The sequence below is a fragment of the Arachis ipaensis genome, chromosome B8, assembly GCF_059453495.1.
Source record: "Arachis ipaensis isolate K30076 ecotype BB chromosome B8, ASM5945349v1, whole genome shotgun sequence".
NCBI classification, from domain to species: domain Eukaryota; kingdom Viridiplantae; phylum Streptophyta; class Magnoliopsida; order Fabales; family Fabaceae; genus Arachis; species Arachis ipaensis.
Genome location: NC_142443.1, coordinates 139,484,192 through 139,504,390, shown reverse-complemented (window position 1 = coordinate 139,504,390; position 20,199 = coordinate 139,484,192). Strand labels below are relative to the sequence as shown.

At 31.8% G+C, this 20,199-nt stretch overlaps 1 protein-coding gene across 1 annotated transcript; it reads left to right on the top strand.

Annotated features, from left to right (window-relative positions):
* Positions 1-13,759: 13,759 nt before the first annotated feature.
* On the top strand, positions 13,760-19,500 carry LOC107614485 (MACPF domain-containing protein At4g24290). Its single transcript, XM_016316682.3, has 7 exons — positions 13,760-14,254; positions 15,383-15,621; positions 16,225-16,426; positions 16,522-16,575; positions 16,833-17,025; positions 17,293-17,459; positions 18,456-19,500. Exons 1-7 carry the CDS (start codon positions 13,985-13,987, stop codon positions 19,140-19,142), a joined length of 1,812 nt encoding a protein of 603 aa, XP_016172168.1. The 5' UTR covers positions 13,760-13,984; the 3' UTR covers positions 19,143-19,500.
* Positions 19,501-20,199: the final 699 nt, after the last annotated feature.

Below are 20,199 nucleotides of genomic sequence, written 5' to 3'. Positions count from 1 at the left end.
AAAGTTATGGATTCGAATCTCCGTAAAAAAAAATGAATCCCTCAATTTCAGAAATTAAATCTTGATTGGTCCAAAAATCACCACACTTAAATACTAAGTTGACAATTTGATATACATTAATATGGACACACAATAATTTTAATTTAAATTAGTATTTAAAATTTGGTTACAACACTCAAATTCATCCATTCATATTTATAATATAAACAAAACAGATAACATATATATACAAAATGTTAATAATAATATAAACAAAAAATTCATAATAATTAACAAATGTTAATAATGTCGTAAGATAATGTTAACAAAACAGATAACATGAATAGTTTTTGTTAGCAATTTCAAATTCTAAAATTATTAATTTATTATATATAATTTTTAAAATTATATATTAATTAATAAAAATATTATTTATATATTAAAATTAATCATTATGTATTTATATAAATACATATATATTTTAATTTATTTTTAATATATATATTTTATATTTTAATTTATATTTTATTTTAATAGTTAATTTTGATATATATTTAATATAATTAATTAATTAATTAATTAATTTATATTCTATTTCGCAGCTTGCCACCAATGTGCCTGTGGTGCAGTCTGCCGCTGACGTGTGTGGCTATCAACAAGCTCAGGCACAGCTGAGCCCGTCTGGAGTGAGGATGAGAACAAAGAGTTTGAGATGCTTATTGCTGAATGTCTTCCGGAATTCCGGAAGCTCTACAGAATCGGTGGGATGCTGTGGCTGCTTGTCTCCCCGACAAGACCTCCGCGCAGATACAGGAACGCTTCCAGAAGCTCATCACCCACATCAATCTCATCCATAAATCTTATATCAATCTACATCACACCTCTATTGCACCTGCTGCACCTCACAACATGCCTGCACCTCCCACCACATTGGAACGCAATCCACTCTCCCTCCCCGGAACAAGTGAACAAAACCAACCTGTCAACACCAACATAATCGAACACCAACTTTACCTGAGACTAGTGATAGAAGAAACACAGGTCATTGGACTCAAGAAGAGCATGAGTATGTATTATTCTATTGCTTTTTCCTTCTCTTCTTTTTATTATTATTTATATCAGCACAATTTTTTATGGAAAAATTTAGGGTATAAGCAATTTTTGTATTTTCTGGACACTTAACAATCAAAATAAAAATGAGTGATCTCCCACTATTAAATATAATCTCACACCATTAAAAATATTATTGATGGCCAATTGATGATTATAAAATACTAAAATTACTTGTCCCTAGTATTCCTCATTTTTTATTATTATTATTATATCAGCACAATTTTGTTAACAATTATTTCAAAAAATGTGTCTTGACAGCTTATTTGTTAGAACGTATGAAGAATTAGGTTATAAATCTAAGTGGAAAAGAATTTTCCAAGATTATGTCAAGACAAGAACCGAAAAACAAGTTGCTAGCCATACTTAGAAACATAAGGAGAAAGTAGCTAAAGAAAACAGAAGAAAAAATATTCTTAACGGATAATAGGAAGTCATCTTCTCACTGTTAATTAGGTTGTGTAATCCAATTTCCACTAAATTAGAAAATATATAATTGATTATTTTAAACTTTTTAAATTATTTATGCACAATAGTTAAACTATTATAATTTTTTTTTATGTAGGAACTGTGCCATCATTTGAGTTTGCTAATCGATGGAGAATTTGTTTACAGAAGACTACTGAAGTAAGAAGAACACTTAAATGCATTGAAAATATTTTTTTAAGTTGAATATATAGTAGGATAATATATTTAGTTTGAATTAATTATTAGCTTAGTTTTCTTTGATTTCAAAGTATTATAATAGTGTAATAGATGGCTTAACCAGGTTTGCAAAAATAATGTAGAAGTACGTGACAATAGAAAAATCGTAGATTTGGTTGTACTTGATATTTGTTTATTAATAGTATTTTATTTTTTAGTTTTTCAGTTTTGATGGCAGTGTTAAAGGAGACGGTGTACTAGGTCCGATCTATAGTAGACTATACCAAAAGAACTATGAATGGGACGAGATATCTTTTCAAAAATTTATTATATAAAATATGCTAATTAAATAAACTGAAAGAGCTTATTGAAAAGGGTTGAGTGTGGATATGAAGAGAGTTTCATTAGTTCTTTTTAATATTTTATTTGATTAAATTAATTAGCAGCGAACCCGCACGTGGTGCGAAAATAATTTTTATAAATTAAAATTTGATTGCAAGGTTCGAAAAACTACATCGATTATCAAACTGCTTTGATTATTGTTTTATTGGTTTATTAGTTTAACCGGTTTAATCGGTAGTTCAATCAGAAAAATCGTTTTAGAATAAAATAATAAATAAATTATAAATAAATATCATAAAATATAATTATAATTTAATATAAATCTTAAATATCTTCTAAATTTAAAACATTACATAAAATGTCAACCAAACCATATAATCTTATCAAAATACAATCTCAAAAATTAAATAGTAAAAAGAAATATCTAAATATTATAAAAATTTATCAGTCATCAAAAATCAAAATTCACAAGAACTTGTTACACTTTCGGTAGGATTATCTTCACCTTTATTTTTACCCTCTTTGGTAGGACTATCTTCACTTTTATTTCCCTCCTCTTGAGCAGATGAATCAAGAGATGCATCATAAAGAGGCGTTTGACAATTCCCATTGAAATTCGCTACTAATAATTATTCATAAGAAAGTTAAAAGACAATTAGTTAAAAGATTAGAATACACAAATAAAACATGAAAATTTAGAAGCATTATTTTTTTTTTTGGACTAATTAGAAGCATTATTTAAGTGAAAGAACTTCCTTTACATAGAAGGCCGGGTATTTGTATCTGTGCCCAAAAAGCAATGGCAAACAAATGAGAGATTATCTATTACATCATCAATCACACTCACTCTTAATGCTTAACAAATCTCTGCATCTGATTTTCCACATGCTTAACAAACAAACCAAATTCTTAGCAATATAATAAAAAAGAAAAAGTATGAGGAGTCAATGGAATATTTGTACAATGTGTATAATGGAGGTTTATGGAGTATTAGATATATAACCATTAGTGTTATATTTTTTCATCAGCTGAAACTTTTGGGATGAGTGATATTATGACATGGTATTAGAGTGCTAGATCCGAAAGGTCAAGAATTCGATTTTTGGTGAACCCCAAAATCAGTTTAAGCTTTTGGGAAGATGTTTATTATCCATAATACTCGGATGGTTATTCTAAATAGTATGGGAGATGTTCATTTTGTAAATCAATAGTCCATTATACACATTGTACAAATAGTTCATTGTCTCCCTAACGAGACTTAATAAAAAATACAAACATAGAAAGAAAAAGATGAATCAAACTTTAAACCTAACATAATGGAAGAGGAGCACCATTCCACTCTGCAATGCACTCTAGAAGAGGATCAATGATCTTCCCTTGGCACATTGCCGTGAACAATTTGTCACATCCTTCACCAGGTGACCTAACCTTCTCACCAGTTAGCATCTCAGTCCCCAACTCCTCCCTCACAAACTTGTACAATGGATAGGACCTGCACTCCTTGATCTTGTTTGGTAACACACTTTGTCCATTCTCATATGCAATTCTTGCACCCTCAACTTCTTTAGGCAAAAGTAGGGGTGTACATGCGTCGGGATGAAACGGGGTTTGATGTGATCTAGATCTGTCCCGAAATATATATCGGGCCTATTTGTTAGACCCGAACCCGGTCCTAGACCCAATTAAACCTATACACTTTTAGGCCACGATTATACTGGGTAAAAACCGGGTGAAAACCAGGTCGTTAACATTACATTACCTTGATACCTTCTTATAAGATAGCATGTGAAAATATCCAAATTTCCAAGACTCCAACCATTATTTGACATAGTAAAATTCACTTAGAAAAATATAACAAGAACCAACTCTTCTCTAAAATTAAAGCATAACGACAATCAATACTAATATTGTCTAATAACACCAAATTTTAAATCAATATAAATAACACAATATTATGCATTAGTCTAAAATCTTATGCATTTTAAACATAAAACATTAACTTATAGTCTTATAATAACTAATAACACAAAATATTAAGGTTTACAATACTTAAAATTCCACATAAGAATAGCCATCATCCATCACTAATGACACAAAATATTAATTATGTATGATGACCAGGTCACCGGGCCGACTTCGGGTGACCCGAGCCATGACCCAGATCTGACTCGAAATAATGACCGGGTCTATTTTTGAGACCTTTACTCAGCCCTAGACTCGGTGAAATCACACCAAAATAGCCCATAAAGTGTTCGGGGCTGGACCGAGTCTTCGGACCGGGTCGGGCCATGCACACCCCTAGGCAAAAGGGTCTACAATTCTTCCTCAAAAGGTTGTTCCACCAAAACTTGCCTTAGCTTTTGCATCAAAGGGTATGTAGCACTGCAAGGATCATCAATGTATGCAAAACAGTACTCCCAATTCATCCAGATTCAGAAATTACAAATCACAGAGCATGCCATAACAAAACAGCAGCATAACAAGTAACAACAACAGCAGCATAACAAAAGATGACGGAAATCACAAATCACAAACCCATATGACAAATTCTACAATTTCCCTCCCAGAATCATGAACAACAGCAGCAGCTTCAAGATCAGAGACACATGAGAAGCTATAATCATCAAATGCTGAACCACCATCACCATGTGTTGAATAGAAATGAGAATGGCTTGAACCGTCGTCTTCTGCATCAGAGAAATACAAGCTACCATCATCATCATCATCATCTATTTTTTGCAACAGCAGGAAAATTTCAACAAAACTTTAGGAAATTGAAAAAACAGTAGCATCACAAAATCAATGAGCGGAAGCACAAAATTTCAGTAATTATTTGATTTCCATGTTTAGCAGCTGCAACCAAATTTCAACAAAAATTTCAGAAATTAAAAACACAGCAACAGCACAAAATCAATGAGTAGCAGGCTAGCAGCAAGAAGACCATCGAGCCATCAGCAACCAGCAAATACAAGACAGATCTATCAGCAACAGGGAATTACAAAATATTACAAGAAAAATAGAACAAAAATTGAACAACAATTTCAGAACTTCAAACGAAGAAGAAGACCGAAGCGGAGGCAAAGAATTGAAAACACAAAGCAAGGCCACTAACTTGGGTTCCGTGCCGAGAAGCCAGCGTAGATGAAGATGACGTACCGAGCTACCTGGGTTCCGGACACGGAGAAGAAGAAGAAGTGGCGGTGCTGAGGACCTGGGGACGCCGGCAGCGCTGAAGGGCTAGGGTTTTGCTTTGCTTCAGAGGTCTCCAGGGAGTAGGCTGCACATGGATCGGATAATATCCGCGGTAATTATCCGTATCCGATCCGAATTTTGCGGATATTATCCGATCCGCACTAAGGTATGATCGGATTGCGGATTTAGTTGTGATATCCGTGGATCCGATCCGCAAATCTGCATATCCACACGTCTCATATAAATAGCATAGTTTAAGAAAGTAAACCCTAATGTGATATGAATTTTAGTGTGTTGTTTTATGAATTTATGATATCTTGTTTTTAATTTTTTATGTTGTACTTCAACTTAGAATAATTAAACTTAAATCTTGTGTTATTATTTTTTTTTTGTTATTCAAGAAAACTTTTATTGATAATATTTTAGGAGTAAATAGGCTCAAACAGATGAAAAATGAATTTTATGGATTTTTTTTTTGTAAAAATAGCCAATAAAATCTTAAAATATTTTTTTTAAAAAAATTATGCGGATATACCCGATATCCGATCCGATCCGCAAGTTCCGCAAACTTGCGGATCAGATCGGATCGGATCTAGCCTAAAAAATGCGGATATCGTATCTAATCCGATCCGATGAGTACAGTACGGATCGGATAGATTTTTAGGCTATATCCGATTCGATCTGATTCGTGTGCAGCCCTACTAGGGAGTGCACGAATGATTGGGGGAAGAAGGGGGTTGGTTCACAAATGGTTCTGGGGCTTTTTTTTTCACAAATAAACAAAACGGCATCGTTTTATTCGAATCGACCGGTTACTAATCCGATCCAACCGATCGGTTCTTAGCCGATTCGGCAGTTTTCTCTCCAGCAATTATAAATAATGGATCAGACCGCTTTTATCGTCGGTTTCCGATTTGACCGGCCAGTCCGATATTTATTTTTTTTTACCAAATATATGAGACTCGAACTCGCAACCTCTTAATTGAGTATGGGGAGACTATGACCAGTCCGATATTTAGAACCATGTTCATACGTATATATCATTAAAATTTATATAAATTGTAACAAAACTAAATTGTAACATTTGTATTATATAAATTTCAAAGATACATAAAATAACTTTGTGTATATGTGTGTCATGTGTTTAATTAAAAAAAATAAATTATATTTTTTTCTTCTCTTGCTCTTTGTAATCTTAATTTGCATTAAGGTAAAAATATTTAATTAATTTTTTTAAATACATCAAAAAATTAATTTAGAAAATATATATATGTATATATATTTGATAACTTTTATGTACTATTTCTTAATATATAAAGCTTTTTCATTTTGCAAAATTCACGTAAAGAACATATATTATTTAAGACTATAAATTTGTTTATTATTAGTGCTGTTTCTATTATACAAAAATGTTATGTAATTTATCTAAATTACAATTTGAAGTCTTTGTTTTATTCATAGAACATAAAAAGAAAAAAGTATATATAAATAAAAAGTTAATACAGTTTCTTATTTTTAATAATTTAGTGTATTACATGCTACCTAATAAGATATAGTCATGCTATACTACTTGAAATAGTAGCATCAATTTTTTTCTTTTTTCATTAGGAGCAACTTGTAAATTGATTCTAAATAAAAAGCAAACTTAATAAGATATTATGTAGCAAAAGGTTAAAAGATAAATATGACTACCCAAATTTTTTGTACTGGTCACATATTCAATGAATAATTTCTAAAAAATAAGAGAAAAACTGTAAAAAATTACTATTAAATAATCAAAATAATAATTTTAAATTTATTAAAATGGGCTAGATTACTATTGTAAAAGTGACAGACCAATCAGTGCTAGGAGTAATATAATTTTCATCCAAATCATTCTTAATGATGTCAATTTCTTACAACTCAAATTAAAAAAGAATCTGCATAATTGATATAATTTTATGAATTTTTAAATAATAAAAAGAATGAATTCAATTTATAATGTTCTTTTATTTACATTGGCTAAATCTCCATCTCCAAACTTTTGCATCAAATTTTCATTGGTTGACACTGTTAATAGATTGTATCTTATTATAACAGAATTAGATCAACAATAGGAATATTGATATACAACATGGACATTTCGCATCTCATAAAAATCTGGTTTAACAATTTCTGTTATCTACAAATATCAAAGAATTGTATACTATTTACAATTGCTTGCATTGATCATGAAAAAGTCTTCATAAAAAAATCATGAATTACACGAAATTATGATGAAGTTACTTCATAAACATGGACCTTTATCAACAGATTTAGAGCATCCTCACATTTGTTAGAGACTTCAGTCGAAACATGAACAACAACCAAGAGCAAAGAGGTTTATCAGAATAACAAAAGGATCAAAAAGTCTTTTTTTTTTCTTGTATATGCACATACCAAAAGATGAGAATTTCAAAATTCATTTAAAATAAAATAAAAAGTTTGAGTTTTAATCACAATGTTTCGCCATCAATAAAGAGTAAATAACATGCTTCACTATTTGAATCTGTTACTTTGCCATTATATTTATCAGTTCTATCACAACCGTCTATACATTACGACAATAGAGTAAAAAAAAAAAATTACTTCCTTCAGAAGCAAAGGCCACTAATTTATCAATTTTAACTTTATTATGAAGCAGACAACACTTATAAACTAATATTAAAACAAAAGTAACAGAATCCTAGATGATGTGCACTAAAATTAGAAATGATGACAAAATGCAATGAATTAGAGTGTTACTGCACAATTAACCAATATATCATGCAAACATGCACTAGCAGCAATTATTCTTTATTACTTGGATTTATGTCGACAGTTATTACCACCAATGAACACAATGGAGATAGTAAACATGATGATGACCTTCAATTTCTCCATAAGAAAGCCAGCCTCACTAAGAACAACTTTAGCTTTTCTCTCCAACAATTTAAAACAGGCATCATATGCTTCGTTGTCCTGTCAATATCTTCAATCTCCTTATCAAAAAGCTTATTAGACAATCATGCAGTCAAGACATAAAAGCTGCCCAACTTGGGATGGAACAATTCAATTACTTTTGACTTTTCTGGTCAATTTAAATATATATATAAGGATCATTTGATAGGATAAATTTATTATTTATTAGGTGAAAAGATAAATGTATCGATGACAATCACAGAATACAAAATATCCTAAAATTAAATATCATTTCTTCCTTATAAGTTTGAATAATTTCTAATTCATTTTTTGTCTTGGTGGAACTAATGAATTCGTAGTCTCACCTAATGATTGCATCTGAGAAAAGATCAAGATTGTTCAGATGTCCTAATTACAATAAACTAGGCTTTGAAGTTTGCAATCATCTTGCAAAGAACCCGATAAGACTCCCAAGGATAGAAATGTAAGCTCTTATTTTCCAAAAAGCAAAATTCCCACCAAGTGTGCAGATTGCAACTGTATTCTTTATCACCAACATATTTAACGACATTTAAATTTGGGGCAAAATTTCACTCTCTGGCACCGAAATATCTATACTACAAGAAAAACGTTGAGTACTATCGAATTTAGTGTCGCAGTGTAAGGACAAATTTACCGTCAGATTTACCGGCGTTAGCGGTATCAAATTCGTAAGGTTAAATAATTACCGGCGGATTTTAGTTTCCGACGGTAAATCCGCCGGTAATATTTGGAGGAAAACAAAAATAAAATGACGAGTTTTTTACCGTTCCGACAGTAAAGCCAATTAGTGAAACGCTGCGTTTTAGTGACCCGCAATGGTTTACCATCAAAACGATAATTGGGACATAAATTCAAATCGCGAACCCTCTTGCCCCTTATTCGAGATTCACTCTCTCTCTCTCTCACTAAACCATTTCCTCCCCTCTCCCCAAAACCACCATCTGCCACCATCGACACCGCCACCATCACAGCCCCCTTTCCGTCGCTGTCAGCCCATCCACCACCGAGACCCCTCCATTCTTCTTCTTCTCCCTCATCTCTCCATAGAGCCACCACCGCCGCAGCTGCCCAGCTGCGCCTCTCTCCCTCCTCACTCACGTCTCTGCTTGACTTTGCTTTCTGTTCACGTCTCGCCACGCCTCCCTTCACCGTCATCCACCTTTTCGAATCGATTCTGCCTCTGCAACAATAGATAACAGATTCATTCCGACTATTAATATAGAAGCATAGAACTGCTTAATGCTGATACATGTTGAAATTCGATTAGATTTTACTTTGTTTTGTTAATTGAAATTTTTATATTGAGTTAATTGAAATATCTATATTAAGCAAAAATATTTTGTTGGAAATTAAAAAAATTGTCAAGTTGTTTATTTTATCAGATTCAAAAATAATTGAGAAATTAAGTTATATTAAAGCATATGTTACTTATTAAGGATGCATGTTTGAAAAGAAAACTAATTTAACCTTTTCTTTTGTTTGATGATAGTGAAAATGGGTGTTTATGTCTGGTTGCTTATATCCAACTATTTTTCTTTTAATAGATTATATCTACATGTGTGTAAATTATATATTGAATGAAATGTTATCCTAACAGATTTTCTTTTTAGAGTAAAAAATCTGTGTTTTCTATTTAATTATTTTTTTCCTTTAGATGATGTATATGATGAGTATAGAGACTGCGTTTTTATACGTGTTTGAAGATGGCTGAATTTGAGTTAATGAGAGAATCTGAAAACTGTATAGTTATCTTATTTATGAAAGATTTTAATATTTGACTTAATTGTAGTATCACAATTTTCATTATATTCTCCTTAGTTCTATTGCAGACTAATAGGTGTCAGTATGAATGCATTGATTTTCGTTTACACAAGTGTCTTGGCATGGAGTGTCCATAGATTTGATGAAAAGTGGGGGTTAAAAAAATGGCAGATTTGATGTTATTGCTGTTAATTTTGTTAGTTTATAAATTTGTTTATGAATATGATGAATCTCCAGTAGTTTTGCTGATTATGAATATGCTGAGGTTTTGTTGATTATTAAATTGGTTTTTCTTATTTTGAATTTGAATTTGAATTTTGAATTTCAACTTTGAAAGGTGTTTTAATTATTGAACTGAATTACTGAATATTGTTGCTGGAGTTGTTTGATTGTCTGAAATATGTTGATTCACTGTGTTTACGACTGGTTTTGATTTTTGCAGACAAGACGACAGATAGAGATGCTGTAGATCAAGCTACTGGTTGTGGATGTGGTCGTGGTCGTGGTAGAGGGAGGATTTCTTTTGGTACCCCTGGAAATTCTAGATCTTCTCCCTCTACTCCGACTACCCTGGTGGCGTCACAGGTTGCGGGTTTAGCCAATCAGCCGTTCATCATAGTCCAGAACCCCTGCTACGTGCCTCCGTCTACGACAATGATGCCGCCTCCTACTGTTCAGCAGCCCGCTACCACGGCGACGCCACCTCTAGCGACAGACGTCGCGACCCCGGAGTCCTCTCACGGAAGTGAGGCAGCTGATGCCTCTCCACCACCTCCCATCGTATGGTTGACCATTTGACCTGATGGCGGCACGAGGTAAGTATCACTTTGAGTCTTATATATTTCTTGTTTATTGTTAACGTTAAAATTGCCTGAAAATTGATTCTAGTTTAGTGGGTTTAGATTTGAATGGCTGAATGTATTTCCTGTTTACTGATTATGGATATTGCTGAAAGTGCCTGATTATTATTTCCTGTTTAGTGGATTTAGATTTGGTTTCCTGGTTAGTGTTTTCTGTTTACTGATTATGGTTGTTGTTGAAAGTGCCTGGTTATTGTTTCTTATTTAGTGGATTTAGATTTGAATGGCTGAATGTGTTTCCTATTTATTAATTATGGTTATTGTTGAAAGTGCCTGATTATTGTTTCCTGTTTAGTGGATTTAGGTTTGGTTGTTTGGTTAGTGTTTCTCGGTAACTAATTATGGTTATTGCTGAAAGTGCCTGGTTATTATTTCTTGTTTAGTGGATTTAGGTTTGAATGGCTGAATGTGTTTCTTGTTTACTGATTATAGTTATTGCTAAAAGTGCCTGATTATTGTTTCTTGTTGAGTGGATTTAGGTTTGGTTGCCTGATTAGTATTTCTTGTTTATTAAGTGCCTGATTATTGTTTCTTGTTGAGTGGATTTAGGTTTGGTTGCCTGGTTAGTGTTTCTAGGTAACTGATTATGGTTATTGCTAAAAGTGCATGGTTATTGTTTCTTGTTTAGTGGATTTAGGTTTGAATGACTCAATGTGTTTCCTATTTACTGATTATGATTATTACTGAAAGTTCTTGGTTACTATTTCCTGTTTAATGGATTTATGTTTAGTTGCCTGGTTAGTGTTTCTTGTTTACTGATTATAGTTATTGTAACAAGTGCCTGGTTATTGTTTCTTTTTTAGTGGATTTAGGTTTGGTTGCTTGATTAGTGTTTCCTGTTTACTGATTATGGAATTGCCTTATTGTGATGTTTGTGGATTGTTGTTGGGTTTGCGTCGAACAACAATTCATGTACTCAAAATATGACCAATGTCATCAAGATGATGTACGACCATCCCTGACCTAGCTACAAGAAGATCCCCGCTGATCAAGCTGATGTACGACCATCCCTGGCCCAACTACAAGAAGATTCCCGCTGAAACTAGAGAGCGATGATTTTAGAAATGGGCGGTAATTTTTTTTTTTTTTAGTTTTAATCATTTTTAGCTAGTTTATATATTCTATTTTAATTAACTAATTTTAAAGTTTCTTTGTTGCAGCTGCACTTTCTTTGAAACGAACGCTGAGCACAATCTTACTAGTAGGAAGATATTCGACCATAGAATGAGTCGCGACTCCAGCAAATGTTGGAGGATATTCGTGAGGGACGGGACCACCTGACTACCTGGATCCGACCGGAAATAAAAAAAGTTCTGTTAGTTTGTTGGGAGACCAATAAAATGTTCAAACATCGTCATCTCACCATGCAATATGTATAGTTGAAGTCGTTGGATTTTTTGCAATTTAAATTTTGTTAATGACCAAATTTTAAAATTGAAAAGAAATATAAAAATCAAATCGTTTGAATTTTTTATGTTGTACTTTCTAAAGAATTATATAAATATTTTGATAAAAATTTAGATTAGTCAAATATAAAAATTGTTTACCACTTAAAAATGAAAAATAACATTTTAGTTTAATATTTTTATTATGTTTTTAAAATTTTTCAAAATATTCCTATCATTTTGATTTTTTAAAATTATTTTTATTACTATCTAAATCTTTTCAGAAACATTTTTAATAATTTATCCTTATTATCAGTACAAAAATATTATCACATAAATGAAACACTAGCACAACAGAACAAGTTGAAAACTCAAATCTGAAATCTCACATGCATGGGAAAAAAGAAGGAAAAAGAAAACTATTTTATGCAAAAATTAATTAAAAACAAATGCAGAAGGCGCGGACTATAACGACCAACTTGCTGTTCTGAGTTGCAGCACCCAACAGCCCTCAACCTTTGACTTTTTCTAGAAACTTCAATAAAAATTAAAAAAGAAGAAAGAAAACCACATTCAATTAAATTTAAAATTGCTTACTAACCCTTGGATTGATTAAACAACCATGCTGCCAATATACTATTATAATTTTATATAGGGTTTAGCCAAAAAAAAAAAAACATGTTAAATAAAAAAATTAAAATTTTTTATAATAATTTTAACATGTATTAGCTAAAAATAATATTATCTAAACTCAATATGAATTTAATTTTAATATATTCAACATAAAATAATTTTATACATATATCTAATCACGTAATATTATATTAATAAAAATAATTATTTTTATATTAATTGTATAAATAATTATAAAAAATATAATTAAATAATTATATAAAATATTTTATATGATTAATGTATTAAAATTAAATAATATATTATTTTTATTCATAATACATGGATCATAGTTTTCAATTCAAAACTACTCAACTATTCCAAAAAGAAAACATAAGTAGAAATGTACAACAATTAAAAATATCAATAATGACAAATAAGAGTTAATGTTAAATTTAGTTTATAAGACTCAAAATATTTAAGATAAAGAAATGTTCAACAATAATAAAATTTGTTGTTTTTGTTATTATTTTTAGCAATTAATTTAATTTTTTACTTTAATAATATAATATTAATTAATATTTTTAAATATTAATAAATAATTCTTAATCAAAGATAATAAATTCTATTGGTTCCTAACCTTTGAGAGTAAGATATGTGTAGATTTTACCTTGCACATCAATCATATGTCAACAAAAAACAATAAAATATTCGGCAAACAAAGAAATTGAAAAAAAAAAAAATGTACCCCAATACAAGAAAACATACGAGAGTTGAAACTTAGAAAGAGAAATGAAAACCTGACTTATTTGACCAGCACTCTAAATTCTAACACTATCATGTTCTACAATAATATTTTATTATTATTTTTTTATATATAATAATAATAATAATTATTATTATTAACTCATTAACTCATTTATTATTATTAACTCTTTCTTCTTGTTGCACTCTTTCCCTCCTTAAGACTGCGTTGTTTTTCTTCGTTCCTGAAAGCTTTTGCTTCCCTCCATTGAAGTTTTCCTTCGCCAAAGTCAAATAATAAATTTTTTTTATTTTCCTCTTTATATTCTTCAGTTGTTCAGTTCTGGCTAAACCTAGAAGCTAGAGTTTGATTTGGTAATGAAATAGTGAACCATGGCTTTGTGGAAGGGTATGGATTCAAGAGAAGCCATAGAAGGTGCTGTGAAATCAATAGGGCTGGGTTACGATCTTTGCAACTCTTTGAGGCTAAGACACTGCAAGAAGCAGAGATTGATAACAGGCATTGAAGAAAATGATGAACACGATGAGCTTCGAAGTGTTGAGGTTGCTCGTCGTGTTTTAATTCCAAATGTTCCGAAATCAATCAAGTGTGATAAAGGTGACCGCACCAGATTGTGTTCCGATGTTCTCTCTTTTCAGCAGGTTTGTATTTTTGTTTGTTCTTCATGCACCTTTCATTACTTGGAGTTGAGGTAATTATAAATTATTCAATTAACTTGGTTGAAGTTTTCTCACTTTTGGAATGATACATGTGTTTCTTTCCCTTAATCAATAGTTTCAAGTTTGAGTTTGGATAGAAATATCTTAGATTAGGAGAGTCATGATAATATGAGATTGCCACATCTATATTTGATCCTAAAAATTCATAGAATTTGAACTAACTTATCCATTTTGTAGTTATTTTTACAAAAATGCTACATGTACACAAAAAACAGTCAGCATGTATTTGGATATATATATATATATTCTTTCACTCATTTTCAACATGTATTTCGTATTTCTACATGTATTTTATAGCTGTGGCTGATTTGGTAACTTTTTTTTGTGTACACGTGGCATGATTGTTTAAGCTAAAATAGAACATTAACAATGCTATGTGTACACTAAAACCAATCACCAAAATCAGCTATCGTGTATTTGTGTATAAATACATGTGTTGTTTAACTCATTTTCAATATGTATTTTGTATTTCGACATGTATTTTATATTAGTAGCTAATTTTGGTTTACACCTGGCATGGTTGGTAAACCATATATGATTGGAGAAGTTTTTTATGAAGGAGCTTTTAATAAAATCACTGTTGGATTGAATATTCATATTATGGATTATGTGTATAGAGTTGCATATTGATTTGAAATTGTTCCATACACTTTATACATTGCCTAGTTTGGTGTAATCGATACTTTTTACAGGTATGCAGATAAAAGTATTTGATGGTATCTAATTTTAATGTTTTCTAAATTTGCCACAAATGAGCATAATGATAGATAGTTCATACAACAGTTCAAAGAGTTGTATTTTAAAATATTATCGAGTGGTTTAAGTGTACCGAGTCTTACATTTATGTTAACCCCTCCCCAATTGAAAAACATGAAAGTTATTTATGAATCCCATGATTGATTCAAGATGAAAGGTGAACCTATGAATGGAGGGAGTAGCATCCTTGATTGGTTACAATTCAAGTGCTCTCGCTTTCTTTTCTGTGTAAATATTGTTTATTATATATAGAGTGTTGTTTGTCTAATGAAGAAGGGTTGTTTCAATGTGTAGATGTCAGAGCAGTTCAACCAAGATCTGTCACTTTCTGGTAAAATTCCGACCGGCCATTTCAATGATGCTTTTGAGTTTACAGGTGTTTGGCAGAAAGATGCAGCAAATACAAAAACTCTTGCTTTTGATGGTGTCTCCATCACACTATGTGATATAGCACTTGAGAAAACCCAGGTTGTTCTTCAAGATTATGTAAAAAATGCAGTCCCTTCATCCTGGGATCCGGCTGCATTGGCGAGGTACTTCCTTGATTCTGCAAAATAATACTTCTTCTGTTCTCTTATATCTATCTGTGTCACTTTTTGGTATATCGTTGGATCAATGTATCTAAGTACAGGTTATCCGATGATATACCAAAATGTAACGGTGCTAATAAAAGAGAACAAAGGAAGTATCTTATTTGGAGATTCTTGTAGTGTTTGCATCTTTTGTTTACTAGTAACTATTGTTGGAGATTCTTGGACCCCTTGCCTTATATTCTATGCAACTATTCAAGATGATGTTTATGTCTCAAAGTATATCTAAGCTGCAAAGAATATGATAGGCTGTACTCAAGATGGTGCAATGTTGATGTGTCGAAACAAGTATCCCAAACCCCTAAATTATAAACCGTAAAACCTAAAGATATCTTGAAAGCTAAATACAACAAGAACTAGAGTTTATGTTGTTGCATAGCAAGTTAGCACATCCTAGGCTTTTCATAGTTGCAATTTGCAAAACCTTATAAATGGTTGTTGGTTTTATTTAGCCAGCATCACCTATAGGATTCGGTGGGCTTAACATCTCAGCCAATGGTTGTGTTTCTTGTAGCTTAACTTATGTTCTTTCATATTATAATTCAGGTTCATTGAGAAGTATGGAACCCATGTTATAGTTGGCGTGAAAGTAGGTGGAACGGATATAATCTTCGCGAAGCAGCAGTACTCGTCTACTCTCCAACCAGCTGATGTACAGAAAAAATTGAAGGAGATAGCAGACAAGTTTTTCAGTGATGGAGTTGGACATTATAGCACAAATAATGTGAGATTTCATGGGAAGGAAAAGGTTTGAAGTTTTCCAATATGTTTATTGTTCTTCTAATTTGCATCAAGCCAAGTCTAATTTCTCTTCTCCATCATTTTTTTTTTCTGATTATGAAGGAGAATGAGTTACCTCTCATGAACATTCGATCTCGTTCGTACTCCGAATTAGAGGTAAGTTTGTTTTATAACTTTGAATTTCTGCTGGGTTCAGAGTCTTCATGTTATATGACAAACATTTTTATGTTTTCTATATTACAGATTCTAATATCATTACCATGGATAATTTTCTTCCTTAATCAGCCACTTACAGAACTTTTATTCTCACTACTTATAAATTTACTTAATTTACTAACTAGAGCATATAGTTTGACATTATGCTCATAATTCTCATTCTTTTTTAATTTATTGCTCTTCCTCAAACATTTTAGGTGCAAGATATAAAGTTCTTGTGCAGGAGGAAAGGTGGAAGTGGGAAAAATAACTTGTCCCATAAGGAATGGTGTCAAAGTGTTTTATCTCAGCCTGATGTTATCTCAATGTCATTCATACCAATTACATCTCTACTTAATGGAATAAATGGGAGTGGATTTTTAACACATGCCATTAATCTATATCTTCGGTGTAAGCATGGCATGTTTAGTCATCTACTTATTTAATTTTTGCTCAAAAGTCAAAATTTCATTTCAATAATGTCTTGAGATTAGGTGATATTATACATCACATTTTATAAAATAATAAAATACATGGTAGTGATGTCATATAACTTAAATCTCAGGAGAGGTTAAATCAAATTGATATATGCAGCCCTTTTAATCCATACATATGGTAGGTCATAGAAAACATATAATAGTGAATTTAACCACCATTGTGTGGTTCTTGTGAATGCAGATAAACCACAAGTTGAAGAACTGCATCAATTTCTAGAGTTCCAACTTCCAAGGCAATGGGCCCCTGTATTTGGTGAGCTTGCTCTTGGTCCTGAAAGGAAGCCAAAATCTACTGCATCTTTGCAATTCAGTTTCATGGGTCCAAAGCTTCATGTAAACACAGCAATGGTAATGCTTCTTCTATAATGTGGAACTTTTTCCATCCAAATGAATTAGGCAGATACTCCCATAAAGATGGCATTGCGAACCGTTAGATGGTTTGACATGTATGGCTGAATTATCTAACGGTTCACAATGACATCTTCATGTGAAGATGTCTTCATGGGATTCTCACAATGAGTTATTGTCTGTCATCTATGGTTATTACTTGTTTATCTTCTTTACTACTATATAACTATTGTAAACCATAATACGACTATTTTCGATAGACACAGAAACACAACTTTTCTGGCTTGTATCTATTTTAGTACTTGTTTGTTTTACTATCCCAAGACACTTACCAAACATAGTGGTTACAATTTTTAATTTCCAATTCACTCATACTTTACTTGAGAGTTCGATCTTAAACTCATGCATGTGGAACCACCTCCTCTCCTACCATGTTACTATTGCTGCATAGTTATTTGGAATTAGTTTTTGAATTGATTCTTTTATTTAAATTGCTGTTGCAGATTAAGTGCATGTTTTTTAATATTAGAAACATGTAAAAATAAGTTCAACTCACTAGGCATAACGTGCCTGTCAATTTGCCAGTAGAGCCAGATGAACACCTGTTCCATATGTCTTTAAGATTGGTCAAATTAGGATCATGGAATTTTCTTATAATTTTCAAATTAAGACCTCTGAATTAAAGACAATGTAAACTGAAGTTGGAGGTCATGGTGTGGCCATTTATTTACAAATTGACTGAATTTACATATACATAACACTTCAGCCGTACAATAGTTAAATATAAAAAAAATTATTTGTTGTTTTTTTTCCCCCTTGTAGAACATCCTAGAGAAAATCTCAGGAATAAAGGCCCTATATTTATGTAAAGGAATTAGCAAAACCCTTGTATAAAATTGATTTTATATTATATTGAGGTGGTGGCAAGTCTCAGGTTTTGTGCATTCTTGGATTAATGTGGTTAGTTTGAAAAGCTTTGAATTTTGCATCATGCAGGTTGATGTTGGCAAGAAGCCTGTGACCGGCCTTAGATTGTATTTAGAAGGAAAGAGAAGCAACCACTTGGCTATCCACTTGCAGCACCTTTCCTCCATGCCAAAGACCTTCCAACTTCAAGATGATCTCGATGGGAATGTATCCGATCACTCTGCGGAACGCAAGTACTATGAGAAGGTCCAGTGGAAGAGTTTCTCGCATGTTTGCACGGCCCCTGTCGAATCCTATGAAGACAATTCGGTAGTGACCGGAGCACATTTAGAAGTTAGAGAGACTGGTTTGAAGAAAGTTCTGTTCCTAAAGCTCCATTTCTCTAGAGTTATCAGAGCAACGCGCGTGAAAGCTCCAGAGTGGGAAGGATCTCCTGGTTTGAATCAGAAATCCGGAATAGTCTCTACTTTGATCAGTACTCATTTCTCAACCGTGCAAAAGCCGGCGCCACCACGACCGTCTGATGTAATAGTTAACTCTGCATTGTATCCTGGCGGCCCTCCAGTGCCTACGCAGATGCCAAAGCTTCTGAAGTTTGTTGACACAACAGAAATGACAAGAGGGCCACAAGACCCCCCTGGATACTGGGTTGTGTCTGGTGCAAGGCTTCTAGTGGAGAAGGGTAAAATATCACTCAAAGTGAAATATTCTCTTCTGACTGTGATATTACCTGATGAAGAGACTCCAAGTTATTGAAAATAAAATGACAAATGAGAAAGATGTTTATATGATTGATGTAGTTTTTTATTCTTTTATATTGTACATGCATATTCTCTATTCATTAGAGCTTACTAGTTGATGTTTGCCATTATTTGTGCAAATCTGTATTGGGAATGCCTTGATGTGGTTTACTTTTGAGAGAAGCTTCTGTGGTGTCTTTGGCATTAAGGACTGCCTCACCATTTATTTGTTTGATCCTTATATTTGCTATATATGTAATGGTAGTTACTAGTTAGGTAAAGCATTTTTTGAAGTGATTACTGATTATTCTAAGATCCAAATTTGTAATGTTAGAAGTAAAGTTTAAGTTAAGTTCATGTCTTTTTGCCAGATTTATTACTAGTAGTCATAGCTATTCTTTTCTTACTATTACTACTATTACTAGGTCTCTACTTCAGTAAATATTCTGTTACTTAAATCATCATAGTTGAAGTTAACAGATGGACATTCTTGTAAAATATAAGAATATTAACCAACCTATTACTATAAGAGTGGCGAATTCAGTAGTTAGTACCTTATCAATATCTATCTATCTATTAGTAATATACTAAAAAAAGCTAAAGGTAGCTTCTATATTCATTTTTATCCTTTTAGGTTTCTAGCATGATGCTAGGTCAGTTTTAAGTGGCTCTAGATTCATTTTTAATTTTCTAAAATTCTACTATTTTTAGCCATTAAAGTAATCAAATGTTACAAAGAATAAAAACATATGTTACTATTTTCTGTAATACCTTTTTAATATTATAAGATTTGTTTAATATTATTTTTTTATTCTCTTATTCTTTAATTTTATATAAATTATTCTATGCTTTCAATGTTCATAAGATTTTTTAAATATTATTTTTCATATTCTCTTATTCTTTGATTTTATATAGGTTACTATATCCTTTCAATGATAATAAATTCTTTTTAATAGGTATAAATTGAGTTAAATTCTAATTCATTCTCACATTTTATATTTACTCTTTTTTATATTACTATATAAATCAAACATTCACTTTACACACTTTCTTTATCCCTCCTCACATAATCT